At 38.8% G+C, this 18,161-nt stretch overlaps 1 protein-coding gene across 4 annotated transcripts in view; it reads left to right on the forward strand.

The window, feature by feature from the left end:
- Positions 1–4,783, forward strand: part of SLF1 (SMC5/6 complex localization factor 1) — a 74,871-nt gene extending 70,088 nt beyond the window's left edge. For 3 of the 4 annotated variants that reach the window (XM_073344504.1, XM_073344506.2, XM_073344507.1), the window contains one exon: positions 840–4,783. In XM_073344504.1, the coding sequence (XP_073200605.1) occupies positions 840–1,342 (503 nt within the window). In that variant the 3' untranslated portion in view covers positions 1,343–4,783. The remainder of the gene's footprint in view (positions 1–839) is intronic. The other variant, XR_013635789.1, reaches the window with a different exon arrangement.
- The last annotated feature ends 13,378 nt before the right edge of the window (positions 4,784–18,161 follow it).

Consider the following 18,161-nt stretch of genomic DNA (forward strand, 5'->3'; position numbering starts at 1 on the left):
AGGCACAGACATTGCTGCAAAGGCAGGGTGGGGTCAGCATTGTGACACTGACTCATCCCTCAGGAACCAGGGGAGTTGATAAGGGCAAGTCTGGTGGGAGAAGCTCCTTGGTAAAAAACTTAAAGGAGGTGTTTGTTAAAGGAGCTGAACAGGGTGGGGTTCGGGGCACCAATGACTGGCATGGCAGGGAGCCAACCCCCAATTCCTTGATAGCCCACCTTAACCCTCATTCCAGGTGGGGGGATGGTAATGTCCCAGCAATGGGTTGTCTGGGACCAGGATGGAAAAGGAGAAGTGGGGGCTGGCAGAAGTCCCCAGGTGGACATCGAATGAACATGGAGTTAGCTGCACTGTACACTTATCTGCTGGGTAGTCCCAGACATCAAATAATAAAGTTGCGTCCTGATTAAACCATATACATATGCTCCTTTCCTTCTTCCAGTGTAGCCGGACAATTAACATTTGCAACACTTCCAATATAATGCATGTTAGTTTGTATGTTTGCAGTATATTATCACTTAAATTTAAAATAATTAAGATGATTGTGATTTTTTTCCTTTTCCAAATAATAATTTGCTTTTCATATAATATATCAGGTGGTAAACCAAGGCGCTTATAATTCTGTACAAAACTAGGCAGTTGACTTGAAATTGCTTACTAATGTGTCTTGACTAGGCAGTCAGTATGTAATTAGTTAATTTGTGCCAACATAATTTAGTACTAAAAGAGGTTATAAACAGAACCCCTAGGTGCTGCTCCCTTCCCCAAAAAATAGCAGCACTGCTCAGCTGCTATCTTAAAAATGCTGTTACTATTAATGCTTTATATTTTTCTTGCAGGACCACTGCTCCTACAGCAGAGGGACTTTTATGGGAAATTGCCACTGGATTATGTGGAGTCCCTAGCAGTAAAACAAGAACTTTTGGATATTGTCCACCCAGAAGAGACTGTCAAGGACTTCTATGAACGTGTGGAAAAAGATTTCCACAGCCAGCAAAGAGAACTTTGGTTAATTTTATTTAATAAGTTGTTGCTAAATTTTTGTTCAGTTTATAACTTATCTTCACCCTCTCCTTTACCTTTTAAAGAAGTAGCCCACTTAAATTCACTTCCATTAGTAGCTATTAATGGCTGTAAATTGAAAAGTGGGTCTCTTACTGATTGGTTAGTAGATCTTTATGTTGGAGAGCTACAGACTTTCCAGAAACTTCCAGAGTTTATTCAGGAAATATCTGAGAACCTAAAAAAATCTTTTGGAGAACAGGTACATCCCTTACTGGCAACACTAGAAACTATGGCAATGGCAACTCAGCCATCTACTTTTCATCTTTCTAACCATTAAGATCAGTTCCATTGGTTCAATTGTGATAGTTTATCATGGACACTGGCGAGATTCATTCTTGTGGATACAGGAGTACACATGGCACATCCTACGCTGGCCTAGTGCTACCTAAGAAATATTCCTTTTGATCCCTTCTGGCATTTTAAAGCGCTGAGCCAAGGCTTCCATAGTCCCACTGAAGGAAGCTGCAGTGTGGAAATACTGAATAAATGCACCTCCTGGCCACTACCCCTCTGTGGCCAATGCCATCAACTTTTCAGGCTGAACTGAATGCCTGTGGCTCTCTCAGCAGAGCAGAGTTCACTTGCACCATATCAACCCCTCTTTTTTCCCCTTCTAGCACATTTTCTGTCATGAGGAACTTTGTGCCAGAATTCTTGCTGGTTTCAAGGACGTTGACCCTAAAATTTGTCTGATTTCACTATAGTTGGTTACTTTTTTCCAGGGTGTACAGTTATGCCTGCAGTTCTCATGTGACTAACTTTTTGAATAGTTGTCAAATAAATAAAAAAAAAATGGAAAAACTACTACTACAATTATCCATTTTTCTTATCATCATCCTGGAAAATGCATATCTTTAAAATACATTTAAAAATTTAGCTCAAAAGTTAGTTTTTAAAATTTTGTGTATTTACAGTACCAGTTTACAGTACTTCCCATATTGTCCTTACTGATTTTGTATCAAAGGATATTGACAACGTTTTTCATGCAAATGAGCCATTAAACTTTCTACTAGCTTTCTGTAGTATTGTGGTGCTCACTCATTCATACCTGTATAATGATCAGCTTGACTCAGAACCTCAGCTACATTAGAACTGTGGTTGTCAGAGCTGAATCAGGAAGGGTTAAAAGGAACCAAGCTTCCTTTATGCTTTCCAGATTCCTAAGGCTGCTGTGGCCCAGTTTGGCCTCCAACATAAGTTACACAACCTTGGGGCTTCTCCAACCTATGCTGGCTTGTAATAGCCCTATGTAAGTCTGTATCACTGGCAGGGATTGCCAAAGCATGAAATGCTGTGATGACATCCTCAAGCCTGTGGTGGTACTTGTACAGAACTGACATTTTAGTAGCTGGGGGTCTCACCCTGTCAAGATACGGCAGTTTTAAGATAGCTCCATGCTGCTTATTTGAAGTTGGGGTGCCAGCCTCCTTAAAAATTGCAGCCCCATTAATATTAGGATTTTGTCCGCAGTACTAAGAATATATGAATACTAGACAAGATAAATCCTCTAAACTGATAAACTAATCCTCTATCCTAATTTAGGATTGTGTGCTTATAAAGTATTATATTGGCTGTGTTTAGTAATTAATTATACAGAAGGGGCAAATCCTGCCCCCTCCTCCAAATGTACAAAGACTGGTGATTCTGATTCATAAGAGGAAGGGTTGAAGGAGGACAGAATCTGGGGAATCCATACTGTGCTGCCCTGCACAAAGGAATTGAGAATGGGATGGCAATGGGGGATCTGCCAAGATATGGATACTCTTCACGCCCAACTCGATTTAGGCTGAGGTCTGGGGAAAGAATTTGCCCCATAAAGGAAAATGCAAAGAAATGCTGCTTTATAATAAGGATACCTACTGAAATAGTAGGACAAATTATAATTCATTAAAAGATTAAGAATAATCTAAAGTCTTAACTGTCAGAAGGAATGGGCTGATTAGTAATGTTTCAATTTGCAGTTCTTTTCTAATAGCAACGTATAGTGTTAAAGAAACTAAAAGAAAAGGGGATAATAGCCATTTCTGGAATTGGTGTTGCTTGACTAGAGGGAATAAGTTACATTGATACAGCTGGCTGAGGCACATTAAAACTTCCATTTAGCTTTCATGCAATGGAGACGTGAACTCAGCAATAAATCCACTGATGATGCTCAGGCTGGTTTGGTCTTGGAACCAGATATTTATTACAAATGTTCAGTGGTTATTAATGACTGATTATTTTTATTAGGCATGTATATTGAGCAAACTGTTCTAGTGAGGATAAGGAGTCCTCTTAGGTTAGATTTGTTTGTTTTGAGCATTTTGACTTTTCTACACTCTGATACTTTACAATAAAATAACTTTGTTGTAGATGAAATGTGATAGCAATTGTAATTTCAGTGTATGCTGTAGTAAACAGACATAGTGAAAGTGTTCTTATGTACAGATGTTGCAAAGAATGCAAAATATGCCCTTAATTGGTCACATTAGATTTTTTTTTTTTAAATCATGAATTTGAGACTCAGTTACATCATCACGCCATAGCAAGCCACAGCAAAAGGATAGTGGTAATACTCGTAAGGTGTTGGTTCAGACTTCAGAATAAAAAAAATCTTAGATACAGAGATGAAAGCCTTCATGGCTTTTCCTTGACCTGATGGAGATAATTTCTTACTTGCGTCCTTAAACTTACATTTAGTCCAATATATTTCCTACCACAGCTACTTGCTATTTTGTCATTTAGTCAGGGCAACAAAGAATAGTACAACTACCAATTCTAAGACCTGTTTATATATAAAATTTATTTGTGTGTCTGTATAGCATATCTGTAGAACTACCATGATTGGTGCTTTCCTGCAAAGCTAAACATGGATAGGAGAGTCTGGGCTGTGCCTGTAAGACAGTGGGTCTTATGGTGGCTTTAAGCCATCTTTGCACCACCTGGACCTTGAGCTGCTCCGCTGCACCCTGCATAATTTAGACAGCCCTGGTGGCCCTGTCAGAATTATGGCAGCCTGTCCTTAGCTGCCTAAGGGCACAGCACAGCCCTGCCTGAATTCTCTGTAATGCTACAAAGTGCAGCCCCTCCTGCAGCATGCCAAGACTGGTCCTCTGAAAGCAACCTTATGACACTTTTCTCCAGTTCTTGCACCACAGGAATCTTCTCCCAGCCAGAGTTTGGAGATAAGAATGATTCCATACCCCAGTGGCTGGGCACTAACCTGAACATAAGAACGGCCATACTAGGTGAGACCAATGGTCCACATAGCCCAGTATCCTGTCTTCTGACAGTGGGCAGTGCCAGATGCTTCAAAGAGAATGAAAAGAATACGGAAATTATCAAGTGATCCATCCTCTGTTGTCCACTCCCAGCGTCTGGCAGTCAGATGTTTAGGCACACCCAGAGCATGAGATTGCATCCCTGATCATCTTGGCTAATAGCCGTTGATGGACATATCCTCCATGACTTCATCTAAATCTTTTCTGAACCCGGTTATACTTTTGGCCTTCAACATCCTGTGGCAACAAGCTCCACAAGTTGACTGTACGTTGTGTGAAAAAGTATTTCCTCATGTTTGTTTTAAACCTGCTGCCTATTAATTTCATTGGGTGACTCTGGTTCTTGTGTTATGTAAAGAGGCAAATTACACTTCTCTGTTTACTTTCTCCGCACCATTCATAATTGTATAGACCCTTAGACATCTTCCCCCCCCCCCAAATGAACAGTCCCAGTCTTTTTAATAAAAAGAAAAGGAGGACTTGTGGCACCTTAGAGACTAACCAATTTATTAGAGCATAAGCTTTCGTGAGCTACAGCTCACTTATGCTCTAATAAATTGGTTAGTCTCTAAGGTGCCACAAGTCCTCCTTTTCTTTTTGCGAATACAGACTAACACGGCTGTTACTCTGAAACCAGTCTTTTTAATCTCTCCATTTGGAAGCTGTTCCATGCCCCAACCACTTTTGTTGCCCTTCTCTGTACCCCTTCCAATTCTAATATGTTGTTTTTGGGATGGGGTGACCAAAACTGCACACTCAAGGTGTGGGTGTACCATGGATTTCTATAGTGGCATTATGATATTTTCTATTTTATTATTGGTTCCTAGCATTCTTTTAGCTTTTTTTGTCGCTGCATGTTGAGCAGATGTTTCCAGAGAACTGTTTACAATGTCTGCAAGATCTTTCTTGAGTGGCAAGATCTAATTCAGGCTCCATTATTTTGTATGGATAGTTGGGATTATGTTTTCCAATGTGCATTACTTTGCATTTATCAACATTCAATTTCATCTGTTATTTTGTTGCCTAGTTTTTGTGAGAGCCCTTTGTAACTCTGGCTTAAAGTCCTTGGTCCAATGATTATTCAATTAGTTATACAAAGTGAAACAGCCTCATCAGGGGAAACTGCAAGAATCCAATCCACCAGCTATTGCTATCCAGTAGCCTAGCTAGCAGTCAGGGCACTCATCAGAGAGTGCCCCAGAGTGAGAACCTGGATCTCTCACATCCCACTACTACTACTACTACTACTACTATATTTCTAGTAAATTAATAGGAAAATCTACATTTTTGTCTGAAAGCAAAACTTTTACGTGAATTAATAATTGCAGTAAAATGAGACCTAAGTTGATGAAAAGTAAATTTGTTTGATTTTTTCATCTCCAGTACTGAGGAGATTCTTCATTTCCTCCTGAAGTTTTGAAGAAGCTGTTTCCTTGCAGACCCTTCTTTCTCCACTGGAAAAGTACCCCTTGTCATGATACCTTGGTAGGCTGCCCTGTTGTCCCGTTTCTAGGTCTCCCTGAGTACACCCCACATAGGTATCAGAAATCATCTCTTTACCTTTTCTGGGATGGAATTCCACAATTCACCCACTCTCAGACCAGGTTCTGGGTTACAGCCCCCTGGATATCAAGTGTGACAAATTGAGCAGATTTAACTGGGGTTGGACCCTGCAACGGTTCTCTCTTTCAGAGTCTGTGACAGCATGCATTTGCAGTGAGATAGAAACAGCTTCTTCAAAACAAAGCCTGATTTATTTTGCCCAAGAGGTACTCGGCACTTAGAGAAGTGGATTTAAAATAACAGTGACCTTATCTAAGTGTAACCTCTCTATCCATAGCTCAGGCCAGTCTGTCTTATTCTCCCTTGTAAATTGGGAGAAACCGCCTACTTTCTTGTAATCTTCTCCCTCTGTTTCTGAAGGCTGTCATCCTCAGGGTACCAGTCAGTGAGTTTAATATTTAATACCAGTTAATTGTTTGTTTGTTTTTGTAAAGTGCTGTGCAAACCCATCATGCTGTTTAAAGAATATATTTTGTTGGAAATTTACAATTCCTTGTCTTCAATATTGAAAATTGCTGTGTCAAAAATTGAATTTGAACTTTAGGCCTTTGCTGACCTAAATGCTTGCTTTTAAGGTTTCTCTTGAACTTGATGTTATTGAATGTACTGGAACATAATGGCATATAATATTTAACATAATATTTAAGTTGGGATGATATAGTGTTGTAATATTTCTGCTTAATATCATGGTGTTTTGAAAACAGGCTCAATAAATAGGCTAACTTGAACACAAAGTCTAAATCTAAATAGCTTTGATTCAAACCATCTGAGGACACTTAAATGTAGGTCTGTCCTACAAAGGAAGCATGTCATTTATTTATCTTTCTGATGTACTAATGGGGGGAAATAAAACAAATACTTATGAGAATTACTAGCTTGATGTCTGCATTTGCAGCTAAGTCTTAAATACAAATATCCGTGTCAGAAATTAAGGAAATCCCATTTAGTAAATTGTGAGAAAATGTTCATAAACTGGAATGAGGGCTGGTCTCACCACCAGATGTGAAACACTTACACACCTTGAAACCACTTGTACAAGTCCCAGTTATTCAGATGAAGTCGATAAATACAATCTTGATGTGTGGGTGGGTGTGTCTTTAAAATGAGGCCTTAAAAAAATTTCCCGCCTGCTTTGCATGGATGTTAAAGATCATGTGGTGCTTTTAGGTTTTCCTTTATGTCACTGGCAAAAACATTTCCCTTTCCCCTACTGTTTCCCCCAGTGTGCTGTGGTCAGTTGGCTGCCTCCTTACTCACTCATCTTGATTTCAGTGATGCTGTATATATTTAATGTGTAAAGAGTGTTTGGCTCCTTTTCAATGAAAGAAAAGTATAAATTGTTTTATTACTATGATTATATTGTATCTACATATTAAGTCTTTAGTATTGGTTTAATTTTAGACTTGACTACATTTATCATCTTAACTCATTAATACACAAGTGCTTATATTTCCCCGGGTAAACCAATGTGGTTCAGGGTGAGTTATCGTAAATGGCGTTATCACTAGGTATCACTATTAGCATATGTGTGCAGTCCTGAAAACTTAAAATGGCACCTCTTCTTAAGCAAAATTCCCTTTATTTTTAGAGGAATTCCCATATTATTCAAGGGAATTCACACAGTAGGGGAGGAAATCCCTTGTAGAACATGTGAAAACTTTAAGGCTCCAAGACTGTAGTAATGTTACACTGAAATATTTGAGTATCTGTAAGCAACTATGATTTAAATGACTGATTAAATTACTCCAAAAATACTTATAGAAACTAGTATTGAGATCTTTTTGTGCATCCCTATCTGTTTAAACTTGATACTAGTTAAGAAGGGAAAAAATCGAATATACTTCTTTCCTTCATCAATAATGCTAGTAGGAATTACTGTTGTAGACTACTACAGTGGAAGAGATTACTGGTTGGGAAGGAAAAGGGAAAAGATGTCAGTATTTAATGCTTTTCTGTTTCTATACTACATTAAGACAAGCATATCTGAATCTGGGATCCTGCATTTAAATTTCGCCCATTCAAACACTCCACCAATCTTTCAGATGGGTTGTTGCTGTATTGGCCTCTGAAAATTGTGATTCATCTTGATTGCAAAAGAATTAAAAACAAAAGAAGGATTGAGTAGTCAGTCTATAAAGATGGTTAATTCAGGAATGCTGACGCACACAAAGAATTTTATCTGTCATCACAGTCCCTTGTATATAGCTAAAGGTTAGAGTAATGAACAGTAATTCTTCTCACTCATAACTAAACTTCTTTTATGCATTTCTTAATTTTCATAGATATTCAAATTGGTAATTCTTGAGGAGGGTCTCACATTTTTCTCTTACCTGGTACATTTAATTCAACCAACATTGCTGTTGTTTTTACAAATAGGGTATGTTTTAGTCAGACTACTAATCTGCAATAAGACAACTATTATTCAGTTATCCTGTCTTTTTTTCAGAGAAGCAACATCTATTTTATTGAAAAGACATTGAAGATAGAGACGGTAGGATGTAATGATTTGTTTGTGAAGCTCTTTTTAGAATATAAAAGCTATTATATAATCAGATTGCAGTAAAACATTATTTCACATTTTAATTGTTTATTTTTCTAATCGTGTCTGTGCACTAGTTGTCCATTTATTCTTAATTTGGTATTTTCTACTTCACACTTAAGGATTTTTTTAATGAGGTCTTATCGTGTTACATAGATGGGTATTTTGGAGACATTAAGGTATGTGCTGAAATTTTCCTCTGAGAATGTTTCTGATCTGTCAGTTTGAGGTGGTCTACCAATCATTAATTTAAGCCTTCTCAAAGCAGACCTTTTCTGTGTGAGGGACATGCTATCTATAATGGCTCTTAAACTGCTAAAGATTGAACTTTTTCATATGGATACCATGTGGCTTGATGATAACATATCTTCTCTATCAAGCCCTTATGATTTTAGGAGTGTTCATGGAACATGAAGAATTACTTGTTCCCTGATGGGTCTTTTCAAACTCAACACAAAAAAGCAGGGAGGGAACTGATAAGATTAAATGATGGGGACACTTATCAAAGGCTCTACCATAGATGTATTTATAGGGAGTTCACTACTGTTATTAGATTATGGTTCTTTTTTCTTGTCAAATCCAGAAAAATGCTTTCAAATGCATATTGTATGACAGCAGCATCAGGTTTAAGAGACAATGCTTTGAAATGGTATTATCTAGTTTGCCTACAGTGAGTCCTTGCTACCAGTCAAATTGCCGGCTTACTGTTCTGTCAAAGGGTGCGATCTCATACCTGCACAGTGGAAAGAAGGAAAGCAACTTCTGCAGAAGAAACTTTAAACAGGTGAACTGTCTAATTTTCAAACTTTTCATTTTATATCTGCTTACAATATTTTTTTGTAAACAGTCAAAGTAGTCTGAGTTAAAACCACCCAACTGACAGCAAAAGCTAGGGACAGACTGATCAACTGGAAACACAAGTAGATTGTATAACTAGCTGGTTGGTAAACTACCCACACTATAACTACAGTATAAGTAAGTGGTATACACCTTCAGTTTCTCAGCAAACTTTGTTTCCTTTCAGAGTAACAGCCGTGTTGGTCTGTATTCGCAAAAAGAAAAGGAGTACTTGTGGCACCTTAGAGACTAACCAATTTATTTGAGCATGAGCTTTCGTGAGCTACAGCTCACTTCATCCCTGCTATGCCTTCCCATTTCCTCTGGCATAGCAGGGATGAATCTGGTCCATTCTCTTATGGCTTATACACATTTGTTTTTGTTCTTTAATTATGGGGTTACTTTGTCCTAAATGATAAGTGTTTTATCTAGTTTAGCATTCCACACTAACCATTTAATTGCTTGTCTTTGGTAGCAGGGTCTGTAAATCATGGTATAGCTGAAGTTAAAAGGTGAGGGGTTTGGTTTGAAAGGTTGGCAAATTTACCAGTCAAGACCAGTTATGAGAAGTTCCTGAGTGACTTTGGTGCCTAAGTCTCATTGAAAGTCCATGGAACTTTGGTGCTTTTAAAATTTTTTCCCCATCGTCTCTTTACTTTTGGTAAATGATATGTCCCAAATAGATTTCATTAGGATGTACGTAAATGAGAATGTCTGTGGATTTGAGATTGTGAAATCAATGTTTTAAAAACATCAAATAACATTTGATTTCTAGAATTCATTTGTAGATGCGGTTTAACACTGAGATGAGATAAGTATAAACTAGTAGCTTTTGTATTTACTACTTCTGCACATACTGAGTTCAGACACTAGATCAATAGCTTTTTTGGCGTTACAAGGATTTAAAATGTAGGGTAAAAGGTTGCTGTTAAATGGTAGTGCTGGATGTTCTCTCTGTAGGGGTCTGCGGACATGAACTAAAATACAAGATCAGTATAGCAACAGCACAGACCTTGTCAAACAGCTGCAGTAATGTATGTCATATTTCATCAACTGTATGTTAAAGGCAAAGAAGAATTTAACTTTCAGGGCTGAGAGTCAGACAAAACCCAGAAAACTCAAAGGTAAGGCTGACAGTTCATCCTTATCTGTTGTCATTTTCCTTTTTAAATTGGTCACATTTAATTTAGTGCTAATGAAAAGTGAGAGATTAATGCACCAGGTTGAGCCAGGAGCAGCATGGGCAGATACTATGCAAGCCTCCACACACAGGTATGACAGTGCACATAAAGCCTCATTTGCATTAACCCTTCTCTTCTAATCTTGGTTAGTTTTACTTGTGCCAGATTATGAGGTGGGTCTATGATTTAAGGACTAGCAGACACCAAAATTCTTGAATATCTTTATCCTCAATGAGATTTGAAACCCAGTTCTCCAGCGGGGCTGCTGGTATGAACACTTAAGCTGCACCACTGAGACTCTTTTTTCCTCTCTTTGATTTTACCTCTGGTTGAATTAAAATCTAAATAACGTTCCTAAATTTGAATATCCTCACATTTGACTGTGCATCAATTAAAAAATTTTAAACATTTAAAATTCTATTTTATTTGTAAATGTCATTGTTTTAAAGAGAGTAGGGTCAAAACACAACCTCTGTGTTGCCCTCTAGAAGAAGTTGCCCTCTATGTTGCCAAACTGCAAAAATCAAATCACTGTGTATAATTATAAAAACAACTGGACTTAGCAAAAGAACAGGAAAATTGCAGTGTGAAAATTAGTTTTCGGCTTTGCATAATTCATTAGAATAACCTCTTCTATCCATCCCCAAATGTCCTTGCTTTGACATGAGTGCTTACTGGAAACACAACACTCTTTACAAACCACTGCTTTTCTGTTTTTGTTGTTGTGGCCTTGTCCTTAAACATTTCCAAAATAAAATGCAAAGATAGGATTTGATTCTAGTCATTCAGAAGCACAATTTCCTCCCCTTTCACTGGAGTGCAGCCAGATTCTGTAAATTAGTGTACTTTAGCCCCAAATTACCTAGCCCATAGTTTAATGCTTACACACTACAGTAACACCTACACAACCTCCTGCCAAAGATAGTTGCTTCCCTTTACTCCCGAATGCTACTGGTAGATTTTGTGTTCTAGTATTTTTCATTTCTGTTATTACCTTTCATGTGGTAGAATCCCAAAATGCTTCAGAGTCTGTGTCCACCGCTTAAATACAACTACCTTAAGCAGTGAAAGTGAGCAACTAAGTACCTAACCAGCACGGAAGGAAAAATGTCTGCCAAGGACTGGGGGGATGTTATGTAAAAGACCATAGCACCCAGTATCCCTAACCACCAGCAGAGCCCCATAGTGCTAAATGATGTAATAACAAGAGATCAGTCTTTCTCTAAAGAGTTTATAACCTAATATTCAGAGCAGGCATAACAAATGGGCATAGTAAATATTTAGAAGAAATGGGGGAAGGCAGATGAGAGTAACCATACTATGAAAGTATGTTTACACAGGATAGCTAGATTGTCTTGTGTTAGGAAGCCCAGAGAAGAGGTTTCTGTAGGTCAGGATGGTAGATGAGGGCCTGAACTAGAATTTCAGTGCTGTGCACAAGAAGAAGAGGCCAAATCTTAAAGATACTATGGAGGACGAAGTTGAAGATTTCTATTAGATTGAGATGTGCAGGATCTAGAAAGAAGATGGGGTCCAGGATGCAGGCATGATTGAGAGGGAGGATGGCAATGGTAAATGAAAGAAAACAGTAAGTGGGGGAGGGCTTGAAGGGAAGACAAGGAGCTCTGTTTAAGTTGAGGGTGAGACGCATGGAAAAGATGTAGGTCTGGACTGGAGACAGCTCCAAGAGTTAGGGTAAAACTGACGTATTGGTTTAAAGATAGTAGTTGAATCTGTGTGAAGAGAGGATTGCCAAGAGATTAGGAGAAGGTGAAGGATAGAGAGGAGAGGAAGTGGACTCACTGAAAATGATGCTGAAGGAATGACAAGAGAAGTTGGAGAAGTGGCAGCTGAGAAAGGGCAAGATTTTAAAAAAGGTTATCAACTGTGTAGAAGCAGTCAAAAGGTCAAGGAGGAGGATGGAGCAGAAACCTTGGAACTGGATACTTAAAGCCCTTGGTGAGAACAGTCTCTAACAGTGGAGGGGATCCAGGAGAGGAACTCAAGTCAACAGTTATAAGTGATTTGTTCAGTGAGTTAAGAGGTGAAAAGAAATTGGATGGTAGGTGGAGAGGGAGGTAGGGACAAGACTTCTGTTTTGTTTTGTTTACAGGATCGGGGAGAAGAAAATATGCTTGTGTCATGAAGGGAAAGAAAAAATAGGACACTGATCCATGTGACTGCTGTCCTAATGAGCCAGTAGGGGATATGACTTGTGGAGTGTCAGTTCTTGTGCTCTGCACTTCAAAATATAAAGAGAAGTGACTTCTTTAGTGTGTGCTCCATCCTTTTTTCAGTAAATCATGAGGGTTCTTTCTAAAATTCTGTTACTGCCACTATAAATCTTCTCTAGTTTTGTTTTCTTGTAAACAACATTCACTTTCAGGAGCATATTGAAGTTAAGATTCTTGTCCTTTAAACAAAGGATTAGTGCTTTATTACTAATCAGTGACATCACAGTTCTGTTTTTAATAAAATTGTATGTGGCAATTAACATTTTTACCTAGAAGCGCTGTGAAAAATGTATTTTTTACCTTTTAACTATACCAAAGGGTATGTGGTCAGTTTCTCAGTTAGAGGTGGAGCAGATCTTGTTTAAATATACATCCTAACAATCCTTAAAGGATTACTGTGTGTGTGCTTGTGAGCACTTTCCTCAGTTCAGCTTCACAATAAAAATGCCCCAGCTGACCTATTTTCAGAGATGGGGCAGCAGGGGAAAGAAGGCCCCGAGACTCCTTTAAGGATTTCCATCTTCCTCTTGGGCTTGAGGAGCAGGAAATTAACTGGGGCAGGGGAACTTCCTAGTTGATTAAGGGGACTGAAGGATGCAGTGGAAGACCATTGGTTCCTGTGCAGCCAAGGGGAGGATTAATTGGCACCCTAAGGAAAGGGCCTTTGTTTTGGAGGAGGGGTTGAAGCTCAGAAGGAATTTTTCCCTCACTGACCAATTGGCTTGGGCAGTGTGGGATTTTGTTGGCTTCCCCTTAGAAGCCCAGCCCTGTTGAGAATGTTAGGTTGAAAAGATCTTGTTTTTGTTGCATCTTGACAGGTGCTCAGTACCAGTCATCATTCACTAGGGGGTCTGGTTCCATGACAAACTACAGGTGGAAGCAAGATTAGAAGAAAGCATCTTTGAAGAGGTTGCACGGGACGGGATTGAGGCTCCTAATATGTGGTACAGCAAGGATGCAATCCCTATTCCTCGTATCTCTTTAAACATCTTAGGAACAAAAGGCAGTGGGGTCACAGTAATAGTACTGAGATCAAGTTAAAGGTGTGGAAAAGGGGGCTGCAAGTAGCTTCCTCTGGTAATACAGATTACAGAAAAAAAATGACCTGCACCTAACAAGTTATTGCCAGCTAGTTTCCCAAATGTGTTTATTAAAGTTGCATCATAATTAAACCAAAATCCTGATGTTTTCTGTGTTCCCGCAGTGTCCAGAACAATCTGTTACATACATTATATTGTAACACAATTGTTTGAGACATTTCATTTATTTTCTAAATTGAGAGAATTGTGAAGCTTAATCATGCTGATATTCAAGGTTCCCCTTTATTTAATAAGACTTCCAGCTGACTGTCCCTCCTTTGCCACAGGTCAATGCACATCATTGTACCCAAATGAAACCACAAAGTTACATGTACTGGAAGTAATGTTGTTTGCCTATTTGTTTTTAGTGATTTTTTTTGCTCCAAAAAGTTTCTTTATCAACTTTCAGCCTAAAAGCATTTTTTAAGAGCAAAGTCTATAAAATTATGAAAAGCTACTTGATAGCGATACAACTGTACTGTTGCCTTAACTTTAACATTGAATCATCCCAGCAGGATAAAGAGGGTAAGCAAATGTCAGCTCATTTGAATGCTCTTTAATCAGCTTGATATCAATAAGCAAATAATTTTGTGGACTTTCTGTGAATAACCTGTTCTAATTTATTTGGAATTTGACTGAGAAAGAGCAGTTTTGTCTTGTGTTTCTGTTAATCTTTTATGTTAAAAGTAACATTTGTGTTTACTTATTGCTACACCAGTAAGGGCTAAACTATTCAGGCTTTTTTACTAAATAATCTGACAAATATAAAAAAGCAGTTTTGACATAATTGGATTTTTGTTGTTGTATTACAATTGATTTGGGAAATAATGTTTATATTTACTTACCATCTTACTGGAGCTCAGTTTGTCTTTTTAGGATTTTTATATTAAATATCCAGATTTAACTGATTTAAAAATATGGCTATGGCTTAATTCGTTAAGTGATAAATTCTTACACGCCAAAATGAAATTCTGTAGAAGTATGACACACTCTCTCTCTCTCTCTCTCTCTCTCTCTCTCTCTAATAGATACTTATTGCTCAGAGATTAGCGTACTACTTTGGATATTAACACCGTAACAGTTCATGAAATGTGCGTGTCAGTTTTTAAATGAATATTTTATTGATCTAAAAATCTTAATTTATAAGTAAAACTTAAATTCCCTGGATTTATTACTGTAATGTAAGGGATATATTGCATTTACAGTGAATCGTGCTGCAAAAATAATCTACCCTGCCTGACGTTCTGACCTTGTCCTTTTCAAATCCCTTAGGACTACTAGCAACAGTGTTACACGCTCCTTAATTTTTTAATTTTTTTTTTTTTGCCTTGAAGGGCCTACATGCTCTAGTTTCTGCCTCTCTCTACTTCCCCATCATCACTCCTTTTGCTCTACCCCCGGCCACTTGACTAGCTGCTTCATGCTCTCAAACTTGGTCATCTTCCACATAGTTCTCTAAGTGCTCTTGAAAAGATAATAGTGGCTTTTTGTAAAGATACCATGTTTACATCAATCCTGTTGATAAGCTAAGTATCTCACAGCTCTTTCTGAGAGCAAAGTTCCCTAGTAAAGGATTTGAAGATTGGTTTCCTTTATGCTTTAGTTGTTTTAAGATGAAGTTAATATAAAATGTTCCAACTGTCTCTAGTGCCCAATACCTGTAATTGCAGTCTTGCTCTCCAAAGCCTCTGGAAAAGGAAGGTTTCAGATCAGAGGAGTTAATCTGTGGTAGAAGAATGGGAGAGAAGGCCTCTTCCTGGACCCTAACAATCACCATTTTAAAAAGGGAGTGGCCTCTACTTCAACCAGCTGTTTCTTGCAAAGCAATCTGGAAATCACCCCACCAAGACTGTGGCATGCTGGAAAATGAGACAAAATCTGTGTCCCCTGTAAACATAGCCTCTCATAGCAGAATAGATTAAGGAGAAATAGGAGGCTGGTATACCTGTTTAGAGCCAGTGAGCATATTGCTGCTTGGGAAAGAGCTCTAAAGGTTTATATGGGTTATCTTAGCTTTCTGTGATTTGTTAAATGTAGAAAGGGTAAAGTAGTGTGGTGGCTGTTTTCGTTGGGGTGTCTCTTCTCCCTCCCTTATTAGAAGAAATGTGATTTTCTATTATCTTCATATTGGATAGCTGTTGGTAGTTTTAACTCTTTCCCCCTTCCTCCTAAAAGTATTGCATGCCATAGTCTTACTGCCTAATAGCATAGTAAAAAAAATTGTTATAACATGCAGACTTCTTAATTACTGTGCTTATTCCACTAATATTTTAACTCTTACCTATTCTACAGTAAGTAATACTACAACATTTTGAATAAGACTTTAATAAGTACAGGGTAGCACTTTTCAGTTAAGCTTCTCACTATTGTGAGAACTACTTAAGCTGATAGTACCAGTCTCACAGAGCTGAGAATAAAGTCCTCGTGACTGCTCGTCCTTTGCCACATGTGATCCTAGGACACACTCCACCCTACATACTTATTTTGTGAAAACCCTTCTATTTGACCTAAGTTGTAATGCAGCATCCCTTTCTGAGAAAAGGTACTAAATGATTGATTAAACTTTTTTTCCCCTCCCTTGTGGCAGAAATGAGAGGGTATAGACCAACCCTGGTGGGGGGTTTCTGTGAATGGATACATTACTACTTTTATAAAAGTTAATTTCTTGGTAAAATATTGCTGTACAAAAAAATCATGTCTCAGAAATGCCATGAGATAATTTCACTTTAAATGTCTACATAGCTGTAGAAATAACCTCTAGAATTAATCTACTAACAAGAGGCACAAGTCAAGACTAGTTTCAGAGTAGCAGCCATGTTAGTCTGTATTCGCAAAAAGAAAAGGAGTACTTGTGGCACCTTAAAGACTAACACATTTATTTGAGCATAAGCTTTCGTGAGCTACAGCTCACTTCATCGGACGCATTCAGTGGAAAATTCAGTGGGGAGATTTATATACATAGAGAACATGAAACAACGGGTGTTACCATACACACTGTGACGAGAGTGATCACTTAAGGTGAGCTATTACCAGCAGGAGAGTGGGGGGGTGGGGAGAACCTTTTGTAGTGATAATCAAGGTGGGCCATTTCCAGCAGTTGAAAAGAACAAACGGTTGGGGGGGGCGGAAAGGGGAATAAACAAGGGAGAAATAGTTTTACCTTGTGTAATGACACATCCACTCCCAGTCTCTCTTCAAGCATAAATTAATTGTATCCAGTTTGCAAATTAATTCCAATTCAGCAGTCTCTCGTTGGAGTCTGTTTCTGAAGTTTTTTTTCTTGAAGAATTGCAACTTTTAGGTCTGTAATCGAGTGACCGAGGAGATAGAAGTGTTCTCCAAATGGTTTTTGAATGTTATAATTCTTGACGTCTGATTTGTGTCCATTTATTCTTTTACGCAGAGACTGTCCAGTTTGACCAACGTACACAGCAGAGGGGCATTGCTGGCACATGATGGCATATATCACATCGGTGGATGTGCAGGTGAACGAGCCTCTGATAGTGTGGCTGATGTGATTAGGCCCTATGATGGTGTCCCCTGAATAGATATGTGGACACAGTTGTCAACGGGCTTTGTTGCAAGGATAGGTTCCTGGGTTAGTGATTCTGTTGTGTGGTGTGTGGTTGCTGGTGAGTATTTGCTTCAGGTTGGGGGGCTGTCTGTAAGCAAGGACTGGCCTGTCTCCCAAGATCTGTGAGAGCGATGGGTCGTCCTTCAGGATAGGATGTAGATCCTTGATGATGCGTTGGAGAGGTTTTAGTTGGGGGCTGAAGGTGATGGCTAGTGGTGTTCTGTTATTTTCTTTGTTGGTCCTGTCCTGTAGTAGGTGACTTCTGGGTACTCTTCTGGCTCTGTCAATCTGTTTCTTCACTTCAGCAGGTGGGTATTGTAGTTGTAAGAATGCTTGATGGACATCTTGTAGGTGTTTGTCTCTGTCTGAGGGGTTGGAGCAAATGCGGTTGTATCATAGAGCTTGGCTGTAGACAATGGATCGTGTGGTGTGTCCTGGATGGAAGCTGGAGGCATGTAGGTAGGAATAGCGGTCAGTAGGTTTCCTCAGGAAGTCAGTGGTGTCTCGAAGGTAGCTGGGAGTGCTGCTAGCGTAGGGCCTGAGGAGGGAGTCTACATAGCCAGTCAATCCTGCTGTAAGAAGGCCAATGCCTGAGATGATGGGGTGCCCAGGATTTCCAGGATTATGGATGTTGGGTAGCAGATAGAATACTCCTCTACCCATGGCAATGCCCCTCTGCCATGTACGTTGGTCAAACTGGACAGTCTCTGCATAAAAGAATAAATGGACATAAATCAGACATCAAGAATTATAACATTCAAAAACCATTTGGAGAACACTTCAATCTCTTTGGTCACTCGATTACAGACCTAAAAGTTGCAATTCTTCA

The sequence above is a fragment of the Lepidochelys kempii genome, chromosome 5 (assembly GCF_965140285.1).
Source record: "Lepidochelys kempii isolate rLepKem1 chromosome 5, rLepKem1.hap1, whole genome shotgun sequence".
NCBI lineage: Eukaryota > Metazoa > Chordata > Testudines > Cheloniidae > Lepidochelys > Lepidochelys kempii.